Genomic DNA, 15,436 nt, shown 5'->3' with positions numbered 1-15,436 from the left:
TGGCAGTCTAGTCCTTCCAGTAGGGTCACTGGACCAGTTACATTGGTACAACCACCTCTATCAGTGGAAGCTCAAAAAATATTTAATTAACGTCCCAGAACTTACTGATTTCATGACACACAAGTTTCATAGGCATGAGGTGCCATGGTAGCTTTCTGACAACCCTTTAACTAGCAGCAAGGGACAACAAGAGGGTCAGAAATCATTCAGTCTACTATCTGACCATCTGATTCAACAGGAAACTTGTTAAAATGACAGAACCAGATTCTCTTGGTTTAAGGGCTATGACCTATATATATTCTTCAAGATGTCAAAGAGGTTTTGATCATCTACTGGGCTCAAAAAGCTTGGTTTGGTCTACTATTTAGGTAAGGGAATGGAGGCCAAGAAAAGTCAAATACTTGTCTATAAGTCACAGAATTCGCTCATGACAGATCCGGGATATGAACTTGGGCCACTCACCTCTGTTTCCGAGCTGCCCTGTCCCTTTCCTGGCTAGCTTGGGCTGTGTGTAATAAATTGGAAAAAGGGGGGAGCTAAGAAGGTAAAGCTATACCTTCACCCCCACTTATTTGGAGCCACTCAGTTCTGTTCCTGTTTTTCATGTATGGAATCTTACGTAAATGTTTTCTTGACCAATGGACACTGTGGCTAAAATATTTCACAGCTTTTTATCATAGACTGAGGTGACAAGCAAACCAAAATCCCATCGCTGCCCCACCTCTGGTAGGAAACGTTACTCAAGTGGGTCCTAGCCAGGCTAGTGTCTTCTTTTGTGAAAGAAACGTCTCAGGTTAAGAATGTTAAGAATGTTAATATATAGAAAAAATAAGTTGTTTAACATAAAACCCCTATTATATAAAAACTATATGAAAGTTTGCCAGTCACTTGTCAGTAGCCCAGACTTGGGAATGAGGCCAGCACTGCATTGCAGGCTCAGAAATTGAAGGTCTGGGTTTCATGTATCTGCCACTTCCTCGCTGAGTGAACTTGACAAGTTACTTCCCCGCACTCGTTTCTGTTTCCACACCTATAAAATGAAATGGCTTAGACTAAATAAGCCCTAAGCTATAGTCATTCTCAACCTTGGCTACACATTGGAGTCATCTGGGATGCTTTACAAAACACTGATGTGCTGATATGTGAGTCCTATCCACTGAATATCTGATTTCATTGGCCTGGTGCACAGCCTAGCTAGGACTTTTTAAAGCTTCCCTGGTGATTCTAATGTGCAGCCAGAATTGAAAATAACTGTTTAGAGATCAATCGTTCTTCTAGTAGAGCCCCTCACTGACAGCACCTCCTGGAAATTCAACAGAAATGCCAATTCTCAAGCCCACTTTAGACCTACTGAGTCAGAAACTTTGGGGACAGACAGCCCGCACATCTGGATTTTAAAACTCACTTCAGGTAATTATGACGTGTACTGATGTTTAAAAAAAGTCACTGAGCTGGAGGATCTACAAATTTCTGATTAGGACAGGGATTAATTTCAAGCTAGAGGTAGGTCCATAAGTAGGAACACCTACTTGGAGAAGGGAGTTTTGTCTCCTTGAAATCAGGAGACAAAAATGTTTATTTTCTAGAGACTGCTAAAATTATGGTCAGACTATTGGGAGAAGGGTTCTCTTTTGTGTTTTATTACCCTGTGCACTTTGAAGACAGGAAGGTATGATTTTAAAAAAAATGGATGGGTTGCTAAATGCTTTCAGCCGCCCAAAAACATGTTTGTTCAGAAAAACTGGTCCTCTGACACCAGATGTCTTCATTTCTATGGGAGAGTGTGAGTAAGATCATGGAAGCCAGGACTCGGATCACTTTGGTCCCGCCACCACGGAGAGCAGCTTAATAACGACAAGAGTTCAAGACTAAGCTCCGTAGCAGGCAGGGCCTAGAACAAATAAGTAAATGCAAGAACTTTGTCTTTCCTACTTAGCTTTTGGGAGAAGCTGGAGAAATATGGTAACTAAGCATGAACACAAAAGAAGACTCCATCTTCGCTAAACTAGGTACTTTCTTTTTCCCACTCAGCCGGGGGCCGTTGAGACTGCCGTGGAAGACTTGAGAGGCCACATAGCCAAGACTTCTGGAGAGACAATTCAAGGCTTCTGGCTCTTGACAGAGTGAGTAGTTCTGGCTCAGTGAAGGGAAGTGGAAATCTAGCTTTTTCCTTGACACCACTGTAACAGAGTAAGATGGATCATCAGAAGAATATCTTCTGGTTGTTAAGTAAGATAATTGATTGACATATCCAATTAGAAAGTACAGTTTCATAGTGCCCCATGGATGATATTAAGACCAGGCTTGACTTCTACAACTGTTTCCCAGGCTAGGCACTCATCCAGCCATCATTATGACTACCTTAGCTCAGGCCCTCATCATTGATTTCAAGGGCTGTTGCATTTGCTTCCTAACTGAACTCTCTGGTTCCAATTTCTGTCTCTTACACTCTCTCTTCAACCATCTAAGGCTACTAAGCACCCCACTCTGGGCAGAGTAGAAAGGAAGATTAAGGAAGAGGATGAATGAGGTCTACATATACAGTTTGAATTTTATCTTGTGTACAATAATATGAGCAGCAAAACCAGAAAAATCATGCAGAATAGGAAAGATAGGCCACCTGTCCAAAAAGGATAAAAAAATGCAGGTTAAAACTTAAGTCCTTATCACTTTAACAATTGCTCTATTTACCACCAAATCTTATATTATCTATAAAGGTTTTTATTGCAAATGAAACCCCCACAATGGTTACTTCTCTGTCCCACCCTGAAATCCTAGTGCCTGTGTAACCTTTTCTTCACCCACCAGGAAAATATTAAGAATACCATTGTCTTTACAGTGATAAGTAAAATATTCATATAATAAGGGAAAGAGGCACCCTTTTTCCTACTACAGAATCCATAACATTATACGGAGAAAGAAATTAGAACCCCATGTCAGATGCTTAATTGGTGCAGTGAGTTTTCTGTGCTGGTAACATGATCACCAAGGATTTCAGCAGAACAGCTCAGTAATCCCTGTACCTTGTGTGAAGACGGTCTGACCCAGCGGCAAGCCAAAATTGATTCATACTGGCTCATAAGAGGTGAATGATACCATTTCAGGAATTTTGTGAATCAGTTGGTAATTATTAAAATTAAATTATATAAAATTTCTAAGCAAATAAGTTAAATTTAAACAAAGATGTAATATACTCAAACTCCTCACTTTCTGGTTATTTTACTTCATTTTGTTGTTATTTATGCCTATAACATTGTGTGCTGGAAATATTATATGATAGTGAGCTACTGCACATCTCTTTCCAACTGGAAATTCAGTGATGTCACATTGGCAATGTGATCTTAACCCTGGTGACAATGATTACACTATGGAGTTCAGCAAATACCAGCGGCAGAGCTTGATGTATTATTTTGATTGTCTAAACTTAAGAAAGTAATAGAAAATATGTTAACAGTGCAGATTAAACTTTAAGTGTGTCATCTCTGTGGCTGTGACATTGTAATAGCACAAAATATATTGAGGAGCTTGTTCCTCCAGCATTCAAAACGTTTTATCCAATTCAGCAAAAAATCACTGTTCTCACTGATAAATGAATGAAGACTGGCAGGTGGCTGAGGAGGGGTGATGCCAGGCAGAGGCTAGGGTGCAGAGGAGCTGTACTCTGGGCCCTTGGCTGGGCAGAAACATGGGCTGTTCTCACGCCTACACTTGCTGATCCCCATCCCAGGCTGGAAATGACAAAAGCCTCTTCCTGCTCTGTCAGTCTAGCGCTCTCTCCTGTGCAAGCATAACGTGGTGTGCGGTTTAGACACTTGCTTAAGAGAATTGTGTTGTTTATCATAGAGCATATACTACAGGTGCATTTAGAACTGAGGCAATGAAACCAATAACTGACACAAGTGGGCTTAGCGGATCTTTGAGTTTAATTGTCTAAGAGGAAGGAGTCCGGGGTTACTCTTGGGCTTTGGTCTGGAGAAATGATGTGTTGTTCTAGGTTTACAGTAAAAAATCTCTACTTTAGTGAGAAACTACTATATGCCAAACATTGTAAAGGGAGCTTGGTGCACACAATTTTACTTCATGATCCCAGCAATCTTGTCATTCGCTTTTTATAGAACTTGTTGAGTATAGTTTTATGAAAAACATGCCTAACATGTTCATTAGAGCACCTGCAAAGAGATGTTGAGTAGAATGCTTTACATATGGATCCAGATATTATTTTCATGAACAATTTTTCAAAACGCAGACGAATCCTGACATGCTTGCTTCTTATACACTGCTCACAAAAATTAGGGGATATTTCAAAATGAATATAAAGTGATAAAAAAAGAAGCATTTGACTTTTGTTTTATTAAACAAGAACATCAGAAAAGCAAATGACAAGTCAAAGAAAGTTGTTCATTTATGCAAATGAGATGCAAAATCAGCTTTTATTTCATTGGTGAAAATGCACTATAGAAAAGGCTGAAAGTACTGCAGTAACTGCACGTCCCCTGGTCCCCTGATTTTTGTGAGCAGTGTAGTATTGCTTTTTATAGAAGCTGAAATAACATTAAGCCAGTAAAGGTTTCAAGGAATGTTGCCTGAATTAGTTTAGGTGAGCTTGCTTTTCGTTAATTATTTTTTTAAAATTAAATATATTAGGGTGACACTGGTTAACAGAATTATACAAGTTTTAGCTGTCTAATTCTACAACGCATCTCTGTATAACATATTGTGTGTTCATTACCCCAAGTCAAGTGTCCATCCATCACTGTTATCCCCCCATCCCCTCTTTCACCTCCCCCCAATCACCATGCTGTTGTCTGTGTTCATGAGGATTTTTGTCTTTTTTGCTCTATCTCTTCACCCCCACTTACCCAACCCCCCTTATAGCTGTCATCCTGCTCTCTGTGAGTCTCTCTGTTTTGCTTATTAGTTCATTTTATTCATTATATTTCACATATGAGTGAAATCATATGGTACTTGTCTTTCTCTGACTGGCTGATTCCACTTAGCATACCGTTCTCCAGATCCATCCATGCTGTCGCAAAAGGAAAGATTTTCTCTCTCTCTTTTTTTAGATTGATACAGATATATTATTCTGTAAAATTAGAAAAATGAGTTTGAAGACATTAGGTCAGAGGACCTGGAGAGGATGAACAGAGGCCAAAAGGAGAAACAGAGAGATAACCATCCTTTCCATCTAAGTCCCAGGTAGCTGCAACCATTAAGAACACCGCAAAGACCCCAAATTAGGATGGGCCTCCACCCCAGCTCATCCGGGAACTTTATTTGCCTCAACAGCTGTAAAGACAAGACTGTGTTTATCTCAATTTTGTCTCCTTTTTCACTGTTTTGCCTGGCCCTTCTAAGAAAGTACTTTTAAAGAGATTGCATGTACCCTTTTAGAAGTGATACATTAAGCCAGAACCAAGAACATCTTGACACTCTAGGGAGTCTCAGAAAGTGTGATATGATGACAGTGAAGTGGCTCCTCAGTGGAATATACTTGAGATGTGTCTGTCTGTGGTGGTTAAGGAGGCGGGAGGAGACAGGCTATCTCCATACACATTCGTGTGAAGTGGTGCTGGGGACTGTGGTGCTCATTCCTCTTATCCATGAACAAGAAGACTTGCTCTAGTGGCTGGGATCAAGTAACTCTAGCTCTTCATCTCTGTGGAAAATACTTACAATATGTTTCATTCGCTACCTTTCCCTAACCCACAAGGTTTCTATCTGAGGACTTTGGTATAATAAATACAGGAAATTTAATTCTATCTACACCAACCATATAGACAATAGGATAAACATGAAGTCAACAAGGTATCCTGGTGTCCTAGAAAGAATCCTGAATCTGGAATTGGAAACTTGGATTTGCATCATTGCTCTGCCATTTACTGTCAGTGCGGCTGGGTGACCTTGAGTATATTTTGTTTTTTTCTTTTTAATGAATGAATTTGTTTAAATCAGTTCTTCAGTTCACTAGAATTCACTGTTCTTGAAAAAAAACCCACAGCCATTGTTCATTTTTGGTATATATTATTGCAGATTTTCCCTATGAATTTTGGCCAAAGATCATTGTAATATAGTAGATAACATTTATTAAACACTTTAAACTGTACCAAGTATTGTAATAAATGCATTCCATTTATTTGCTGTTATATTAATATAATACTTATATTTGTGATGATCTCTAACTGGTACATCTCTCAGGTTTTTCCTTGTTTTATTCTTTATTATCATGTAGTTTTATTAAGTGACTCAATCATTCACCTATTACTGGACAATTACTTCTTCAATTGTCAATGGCTACACACATTTAAGGGTTTATATTATTCTCTTTAAATTGAAGCACAAAGTGAGGAATATTTACAAGTGGGATAGAGTAAATCTCCATGATTAGAAAGAGAAATAAAATTATATAATGCATTCTCTAATTATTATTTAATAAAAATAACAATACTATTTTATGATAAAAATAAATACTATTGCTATAGCACTTCTCTTCTGATAAGTCAGTCTCCATGGCAATCATCTGACATAGGAAATGTCACCTGCAGTTTACACCTGAGGGACTCAAGGCTCGGAAGAGTAACACAGCTCTTGAGTAGCAGAGGGAGGGCTCCCGTGCATCATGCTGGCCTGACTTTTGCTAAAATAGTCCTTTAGGCATTGTGCAAAGATTCCACGTGTGCTTTTTACTAAATCACAGTGTGGTTTCTCTGACAGAAACATGTTGGGTAGACTCAGAACTATGTTTCTTGGGCTTGGTGGAGTGAGTGGCAGTAGGCAGCGCATCTCTGCTTAATCTAGAAAGATCCCCCAGAAAAAAAGTTCCATTCTATAGATGTATAAATAAAGAAGTATGGCATCTTAGGAGACAAAGGGACATGACAGAACAGGTGGCTAGGGACTGAATCCCAAGGAATGGGGGGGCCTCTCTGGAGTACACTGAACCCCAAAGCAGAACTGCCTGTGACCACTTTTACAGCTGCTCTCACACTTGCTCTGCAAACAGACCCACAGGAGAAGGCAAGGGGGAACTATTGGCTTCATTTTATGGATGAAGAAAACCAGAGATGAAATGGCCTGTCTGAGGGCAACCATTTATAAAGGGTCACAGGCGGGGCTGACTTCACGGGACCTCTCACCCAGCTTCACTGTTTCCTCAAAGCACTGTTCTTGCTGCCTTTTGTGATTTTTTTATGCCCTGACACTGTGATCACCACAGTTTTAATAGGTTAGATGACCTTTGTGCTGCTGTCTGGTGCCTCTGTTGATTGTCTATTATTTGCAGGGAGGAGGGTCAGAGATCCATTGGACAGGTTCAGAGAACTTTTCCTCTTTAGATCATGCTCTGCCTTTTGCTATTCATTTGACTTTATTCAGTATTTTCCTAGAATTAACTAAAAAGTCAGATACCTATAGGGGATGGTGGATGTCACTAACGGTTAAGACCAATCAACACTTTACCTTGTCATGGTCTAATTCTGTTATAAGAAATGCTGAACTATTTTTGTAATGAAAAATAATGTTGGCCCTGGCCAGTTGGCTCAGCGGTAGAGCGTCGGCCTGGCGTGCAGGGGACCCGGGTTCGATTCCCGGCCAGGGCACATAGGAGTAGCGCCCATTTGCTTCTCCACCCCCCTCCCTCCTTCCTCTCTGTCTCTCTCTTCCCCTCCCGCAGCCAAGGCTCCATTGGAGCAAAGATGGCCCGGGCGCTGGGAATGGCTCCTTGGCCTCTGCCCCAGGCGCTAGAGTGGCTCTGGTCGCGGCAGAGCGACGCCCCGGAGGGGCAGAGCATCGCCCCCTGGTGGGCAGAGCGTTGCCCCTGGTGGGCGTGCAGGGTGGATCCCAGTCGGGCACATGCGGGAGTCTGTCTGACTGTCTCTCCCCGTTTCCAGCTTCAGAAAAATACAAAAAAATAATAATAATAAAAATGTTACTTATAATTAAAAAATAAAAAAATCTAAAAATCCTGGAAATCAGGGATTTCTAATCCTTTTAGTCATGCGTAATAAACATACTATGAAAATTAAGTTAATATTCTAAAATATATCTCCTATCCAATTCCATAATGTTTCTGTACTTTCATTTACATATTGTAGATTCTTGTGGCTCAAAGTGTAGTCTTAGAATCAGTAGACTAGCATCGCCTAAGAACTTAGTTAGCAATGCAGACCCTTGGGACTCACCCTAGATATATTGAGCCTGAATCTTCTCATTTTCACAGAATCCCCTGTTGATTCCTATGCGCATTAAATTTGAGAAATACTTGTCCATACCAGTCTCATACTATGGTCTGAGGACTTCAGTAGGTTCTCATTGCCTGCATGCTCCTTCGCTTCATCTTTATGCCCCTGCATGTCCTAGACTGACAATTAAACTGCCTGCTATTCCCTAAAAGTTCCTGATACAATTTCTTGGCCTTATTATTGCACTCACCCAGTTTGCTCTATTTTATATTCCTTTTTCCTCTTCCTGCTCATCTCGATCTTCTCGTCCTTCAGGAACATTTTGTCCATAAAGCCTTCCAATAATAATTCTACCAGAGTAATTTTCTCCCCCTTTTTGGTGCTCACGTTCTCCTTCTCAGTGAGGTTCATGTGCATATTGTGAGACAGGCATTGATTCTGAGTCACCTTTGTCCAGGACCATGTATGCCCACCTCCCAGTGCTTGGTACCGTGTCTGGCACACGGTAGGTCTCAGAATCTATCATGAACTGGACTTGAATTTAATTCTGATAGAGTTGTCTACTGTTTGAGGTCCTTCCCTGCCACGAGCTGGGTCCATCCATGGGGTCCTGCCTCCCTTTCCCTGGACCTTCAAGTCGCTCAAAGTGCAAAGAGATTTTCTCCGTCCTTGGGTGAAAGCACTCTGGCTGAAAAGTGCCTCAAATCTATCAAGATGTTAATGACCTGTGGCAGGACTCTGACAGCAAGAAAAGCACCTTCGTTGCCAGAATCCATTTATACTGGGTGGGTGTTTTCGACAACCACTTAATTAAACACATTGCTTTTCTCTATAAATTCCCTGTGGCAGCAGCTTCATCCAGATAGCTAATGGTCCCTGAGTGACCTGAATTACAGGACAGTGAGGGCATTTAGTTACTGCAGTCACAAATGTACTTGGAAGTGTTTGTTTTCCCAAGACAATTACCAATTAGGGAGGAGTGAGGAAGAGCCAAGAGGTAAAAAAGATCTGATGCAGTTAAATACCCAGTTCATTCACTTACCTTCTATGTGACCTTGGTTGTATAGATATCTGATATTCTCTGGGCCTCAGTTTTATTGCTTATGAAATGGGGATATAAAGAAGGTTATTAATTTAAGAATTAAATTACTTATATATGTAATATACTTACAACAATTTTCGCCATGTTGTATGAGCCACATAGGAGTTGGCTTTTATTATTGTTATTATTTATTCACATTTACTCATTCGTACATTCATTTAAACAGGTACTGAGCTCCTTCCATAAGTCAGACTCTACTCTAACTGATGAAAATACGGAAGCAAGTAAGACAAGATTTCTGTCTTCAAGGATCTCGCAGTCTTGTAGGGAAGGAGGACTGTAAATGAACTCATAACAAAATAGGATACCTACTGATATAGAGCCCTGAAAATGATTCTGTGGGATCACAGACCTCACTGTGTCTCTGTTGTGGAGATAGACAAAGGGTATAGTCAGATTTAAAGAAGGAGGAGCAATTTCCAAAAAGATAAATTAGAAAGAACATCCCATGTAGAGGAACAAATAAGTGCAAAGTAATGAGCAAAGACTCAGGGAACCACAAGCATTTCCTTGCAGCTGGATTATAGTGATCGAGAGTGAGAGGCCTAAAAACCAGCTGGATAGGTAGAAAGCATCCAGAAAGTCAAGAATTTTAAATTTCAGGCTAAAGAACTTAGGTCATGTTTTTTTCTGAAGTCACAAATTGGAGATCTATAAGCCATTTGAAAGCTTTTAGGCAGTGTGTGTTTTCCCGGTTTGCAATATCTTGCCACTCCTCATTGCCTTGGTTGGGCCTCCCTTCATCCCATGATGTTGTGGTTTATGGTGGGCTTGCCCACATGTGGGAGCCAACTGTATGCATGTCTTCCAACCACATGTCCAGTGACCTCACATTGATATATTCAGTTCAGTTGTGGTAGAAAAATTTATGCCACGGAAATAAAATCAGTGTATCATCATCATCATCACCATCATCAAAATCATCATCATCATCATTATTTTATTTTATTTTTTTTTAATTTTTTTTTAATTATTCATTTTAGAGAGGAGAGGGAGAGGGAGAGGGAGAGAGAGAGAGAGAGAGAGAGAGAGAGAGGAGAGACAGAGAGAGAGAAGGGGGAGGAGCTGGAAGCATCAACTCCCATATGTGCCTTGACCAGGCAAGCCCAGGGCTTTGAACCGGCAACCTCAGCGTTTCCAGGTTGACGCTTTACCCACTGCGCCACCACAGGTCAGGCACATCATCATTATTTTAGAATGCGTTTACCATTTAAAGCATACTGCTGCCTTTATGCTTTCTTCATGACCACTATGGACATTTTTTATTAACTTACTGAAAGGTATCAAATAGGATAGTGACATTTTTAGAAAAGCAGCAGGTTCTGGAAATAATTTGCAATAATTTAAACTTAATCTTGATTATGTAGGGGCCTATCAGTGTGTGATTTAGTAAAGAAAACAAATAAGACTTCAATCTAATATTGAGGCTATCAACACATTTAAGCTACTACAGCAGTTATACAAACAACTATTATAGACTCTATGAATAAATATGCTGCCTGATTCATAAACAGTAAATTGTCTCTACTCTGTGGGGTCCCTCGGTTGTCCCCAGAAGCCCTGTTGTAGGGAACATAGTGTGGGTCTAGGAGAAGGTATTGGTATGAAGAGGAGGGGACCTTGGCTTCTACTGGTCTATTTAGTAGAAAGAACGACAGAGTTGAAGAATTGCTGTGGCCTCTGAAATGATGCTGTGCTATGTGAATTAATAAAAATGTCGACTCCTGAGCAAAGAAAATTACCAGGCAAAGAGAAGGAATTATATAATTATAGAAGGATCAATCCACCATAAAGACAGAAAGCTATTCTAAATGTGTATGCACCAAACAACAGAGCTGAAAAATATGCAAAATAAAAACTGATAGAACTGAAATGAGACATAGATGAATTCATGATTATAGCTGGAAACTTCAACATCATTTTGTTAATAATTGATAGGACAAATAGAAAGTCAGCAAAGATTTAGAAGAACTCAACAGGACCCAATTAACATTTATAGAGCACTTTACCCTGTAACAGCACATTCATGTTCTTTTCAAGCACCCACAGAACATAAACCAAGATCCAATATAACCTGAGCCACAAAACAATCCTCACCAAATTGAAAAGAACTGATATCATACAGAGTATGATCCCTGACTACAGTGGGAGTGACAAAGAAATTAATACCAGAAAGATAAAGGGAAAATATCCAAATACTTAGAAAAAAACAGCATATTACAATAACCCAAGTGTCAAAGAAGGAGTTTTGAAGGGAAAAAAAAGTACATTGCACCAAAATCAAACAAAAATAGAAGATATTATAATTTTGGGATACAGCTAGCACAGTCTTGAGTGATCAATTTATAACACTAAAGGAATAATGCTCAAATCAATTGAGGAAAAGTCTTAAAACAAGAATCTAAGCTTTTGCTTCAAGAAACTACAAAAAACAAACAAATAAAGACAAAGTGAACAGAATAAAGAAAATAATGATAAGAGTAGAAATGAGTGAAAAAGAAATAAAAATGCAGAAAATTAATGAAGCAAAAAGCTGGTTCTCTAAAAAGTTTAATAAAATTGACAAGCTTTTAGCAAGGTTGCTAAAAAAGAAGAGAAAGACACAAATTGCCAGTATTAGCAAGAAATATGGTATCGTTACAGACTATAGACTCTGAAAACAACAAAGAGATAATAAATGATTATAGCTAACAACTGTATACACATATATTTGACAATTTAGTTGTAAAAGACTAATTTCTCAAAACACAAAGGCTACCACAACCCATATAACATGACGTAGATAATTCGAATAGGCCTATAACAATTAAGAAATTGAATTTGTAATTAAAACCTCCACAAAAGAATTCTCCAGGCCTAGATGATTTCACTGGAGAATGCTATAGAGAAGAATGAACACTAATTTACATACTTTTTTCCAGAAAATAGTAGAGGAGGGAACTCATTCTATGAAGTCATTATTAACCTGATACTAAATTCAGTCAAAGACAGCACAAACATGAAACTACAAAGCAATATCCCTAATGTTATAATTGTAAAATTCTTACCAAAATGTTAGCAAATAGATTTCAGCATGTATAAAACAATTATATACCATGACCAACTGGGGTTTACTCCAGGGATAAAAAGCTGCTTTGGTATTGGAAATTAATTAGGGTATTCAATCATATTAACAAGCTCAAAAAGAAAAATCACATGTTTAGATCAATCAATGTGCAGAAAGCACTTGGAATCTCTCAGAAAAATAATAGAAGATAAGTTTTCAATTTGATAAGGATCATCTACATAAAACCTATAGTTATCATGCTATTAAGAAAAGACAATGTTTTCCCTTTAAGATTGGGCACAAGGCAAAACCATTCATTTTATAACCACTATTCAATATAATGCTGGACTATTTAGCCAGCATAATAAAGCAATAAAATAAAATAAAATGCATAAAGATCAGAAAGAAGAAATAAAATTGTAAATGGAACAATAGTCTTTGTATAAAATTTTAAGGAATCTATACCCAGAACTTGAAAAAGTGAGTTTAGCAAGGTTGCAGGGTACAAGATTGACATACAAAAATCAATTGTATTTTTATACAACTGGCTTTAAAGAAGTGAAAACAAATAAAAAAGATACAATAACATTTATAATTATGCAAAGAAGGAAGAAATACTTAGGTGTAAATTTAATAAAGTATGTACAGGACTTACATGCTGAAAGCTACTAAATGATCATGAAAGAAGATCTAATAAATAGTGTGACATAACATATTCACAGATTGGAAGACTCAATGCAGTAAAGGTGTCAATTCTCCCCAAATTCAGTATACAGGTTTAACATAATTTCTTTAAAAATCTCAGCAAGAGATTTTTGTAGGTTTAGACAAGATTATTCTAAAATGTTGATGGAGAGACAAAGAAATTAGAATAGCTGAAACAATTCTGAAATAGACTAACATGCATCTCACTGGCCATTCCTGTTTTCTACTGTGTAACTTCAGCCCTGGCTATGACTGATTAGACAAAAAGAGGTTAGTCTGTTAGCTGAACTATGACCCAAAAAAGAATGCTTTGGGCTAAAAGAGTTCCGTGTTTAAGAATTTGCACTTGGAGAGTTACAGAGGTCAATTAACTATGTGAGTAGATCTGAATATCCATGGATATAGTAAAGCCAAAGGAAACGATTATAGATTAGAGACAAGGTGGAATTAAAGAGGCCTAAAAATTGTTAGCAAGCAGAAAGAGTACACCAGTCAAAAGGAAACAGATGAGGTGTGTAGAGCGACACACAGGAATCATGAGGGAGACAACTCCTAAGACAGCAGCTCTCATTCCTTGTGGCTTTCCAGGTTTCATAAGGCCTAACCATAAATCCTGTCCTTGGATTTCAGAGAAATTCCTTAGAGTATTTTTTTTTTTTTTTTTTGGTACTTTTCTGAAGCTGGAAACGGGAGAGACAAACAGACTTTCGCATGCGCCCAACCGGGATCCACCCGGCACACCCACCAGGGGCTAGCTCTGCCCACCAGAGGTCGATGCTCTGCCCCTCTGGGGCGTCGCTCTGTTGCGACCAGAGCCACTCTAGTGCCTGGGGCAGAGGCCAAGGAGCCATCCCCACCGCCCGGGCCATCTTTGCTCCAATGGAGCCTCGGCTGCGGGAGGGGAAGAGAGAGACAGAGAGGAAGGAGAGGGGGAGGGGTGGAGAAGCAGATGGGCACTTCTCCTGTGTGCCCTGGCCTGGAATCGAACCGGGGACTTCTGCATGCCAAGCCGACGCTCTACCACTGAGCCAACCGGCCAGGGCCTAGAGTATTTTTAGAATAAGTCTCCTCTACTTGAGCTTGCTAGATTCTGGACTATGTCCCCGGTACTCAATGAGCTGTAACTAACACAGTACAGCAAGTAGCATATTTCTCATTAAGACAATGGAGGTGGCAAGATGTGAGCATTTATTGTACCTTGTCACTCATTCCTTCCTTATTCCTGCCACCCCATCAAAATCAGGCCTTGCTCTCTTGCCAGCTTCCTTGGCTTCTGAGCAAGTGAACCCCCTAAAATGAATTCAGAGGAGGCAAGAGTCGATCAGGGGGGTGGGCCTCTTGTTAGCTTCTGGTGTGCTGTGGGGGACTGGAGCTATTCAGCAGCCAGTCAGTCGTTTTAGGGGAAAGAGAAAAGGATGAAGGTGTGCCCAGGGCCTTTTCTTTTGTGTAGCTTTTAAAATAACCTTTTACTGTTGGCCATGTGGTAGGGAAAGCACAGTGGCCTGGCTGTGTGGGAAAAACGCGTGGGAGAAGCAGCTGGATGGTACGTACATAGCCTGGGAAGGGGGTCAGAGAGCAGGATTCTGGGCTTGGCTGTCATTCAGTACCAGATGCATGCCGCTTTATTTTTTATTTTTTATTTTTTTCATTTTTTCATTTTTCTGAAGCTGGAAACGGGGAGAGACAGTCAGACAGACTCCCGCATGCACCCGACCGGGATCCACCCGGCACGCCCACCAGGGGCGACGCTCTGCCCACCAGGGGGCGATGCTCTGCCCATCCTGGGCGTCGCCATATTGCGACCAGAGCCACTCTAGCGCCTGAGGCAGAGGCCACAGAGCCATCCCCAGCGCCCGGGCCATCTCTGCTCCAATGGAGCCTTGGCTGCGGGAGGGGAAGAGAGAGACAGAGAGGAAAGCGCGGCGGAGGGGTGGAGAAGCAAATGGGCGCTTCTCCTGTGTGCCCTGGCCGGGAATCGAACCCGGGTCCTCCGCACGCTAGGCCGACGCATGCCGCTTTATTGAGGCTTGGTTTCTTCATCTGTAAAGTAGGAAATAATAATCTTTAAAGTGAAAAACTTTCATAGACTGGAAAGAAATTGGGGTGTTCCAGCATGTGATCTGGTTTCTACTTTACATCTCCCTCCACCCCCTTCCTTGCTCCTGTTGCTTCAGTCATACCGATCGCCTTGCTGCTTTATGAACACGACGAACCCCATCTTGGGGCCTTTATCCTAGGTCTTCACTGTATGTCGATACTATTCCCACAGATCTTCCCCGGTCTCCCTTTTACCCAGGTCTCTATATTTAGTTTACATCCCTTCTTAGAATTTAAGTACAGGAGAAACGGGCTTGTTTGGGTCCCCACTAGACCACCCGAGCCTGGAGTATAATACAATAATTGCTC

The 15,436-nt window shown here is 40.3% G+C and overlaps 1 protein-coding gene across 2 annotated transcripts in view; it reads left to right on the top strand.

Moving 5' to 3' along the window:
• The window catches only part of TPRG1 (tumor protein p63 regulated 1), a 155,703-nt gene that overhangs the window by 48,794 nt on the left and 91,473 nt on the right, over nt 1–15,436 (top strand). For both annotated transcript variants that reach the window (XM_066241635.1, XM_066241636.1), the window contains exon 3: nt 2,032–2,123. In XM_066241635.1, the coding sequence (XP_066097732.1) occupies nt 2,032–2,123 (92 nt within the window). The remainder of the gene's footprint in view (nt 1–2,031; nt 2,124–15,436) is intronic.

The sequence above is a fragment of the Saccopteryx bilineata genome, chromosome 8 (assembly GCF_036850765.1).
Source record: "Saccopteryx bilineata isolate mSacBil1 chromosome 8, mSacBil1_pri_phased_curated, whole genome shotgun sequence".
NCBI lineage: Eukaryota > Metazoa > Chordata > Mammalia > Chiroptera > Emballonuridae > Saccopteryx > Saccopteryx bilineata.
This window is presented reverse-complemented; position numbering and strand designations above follow the sequence as displayed.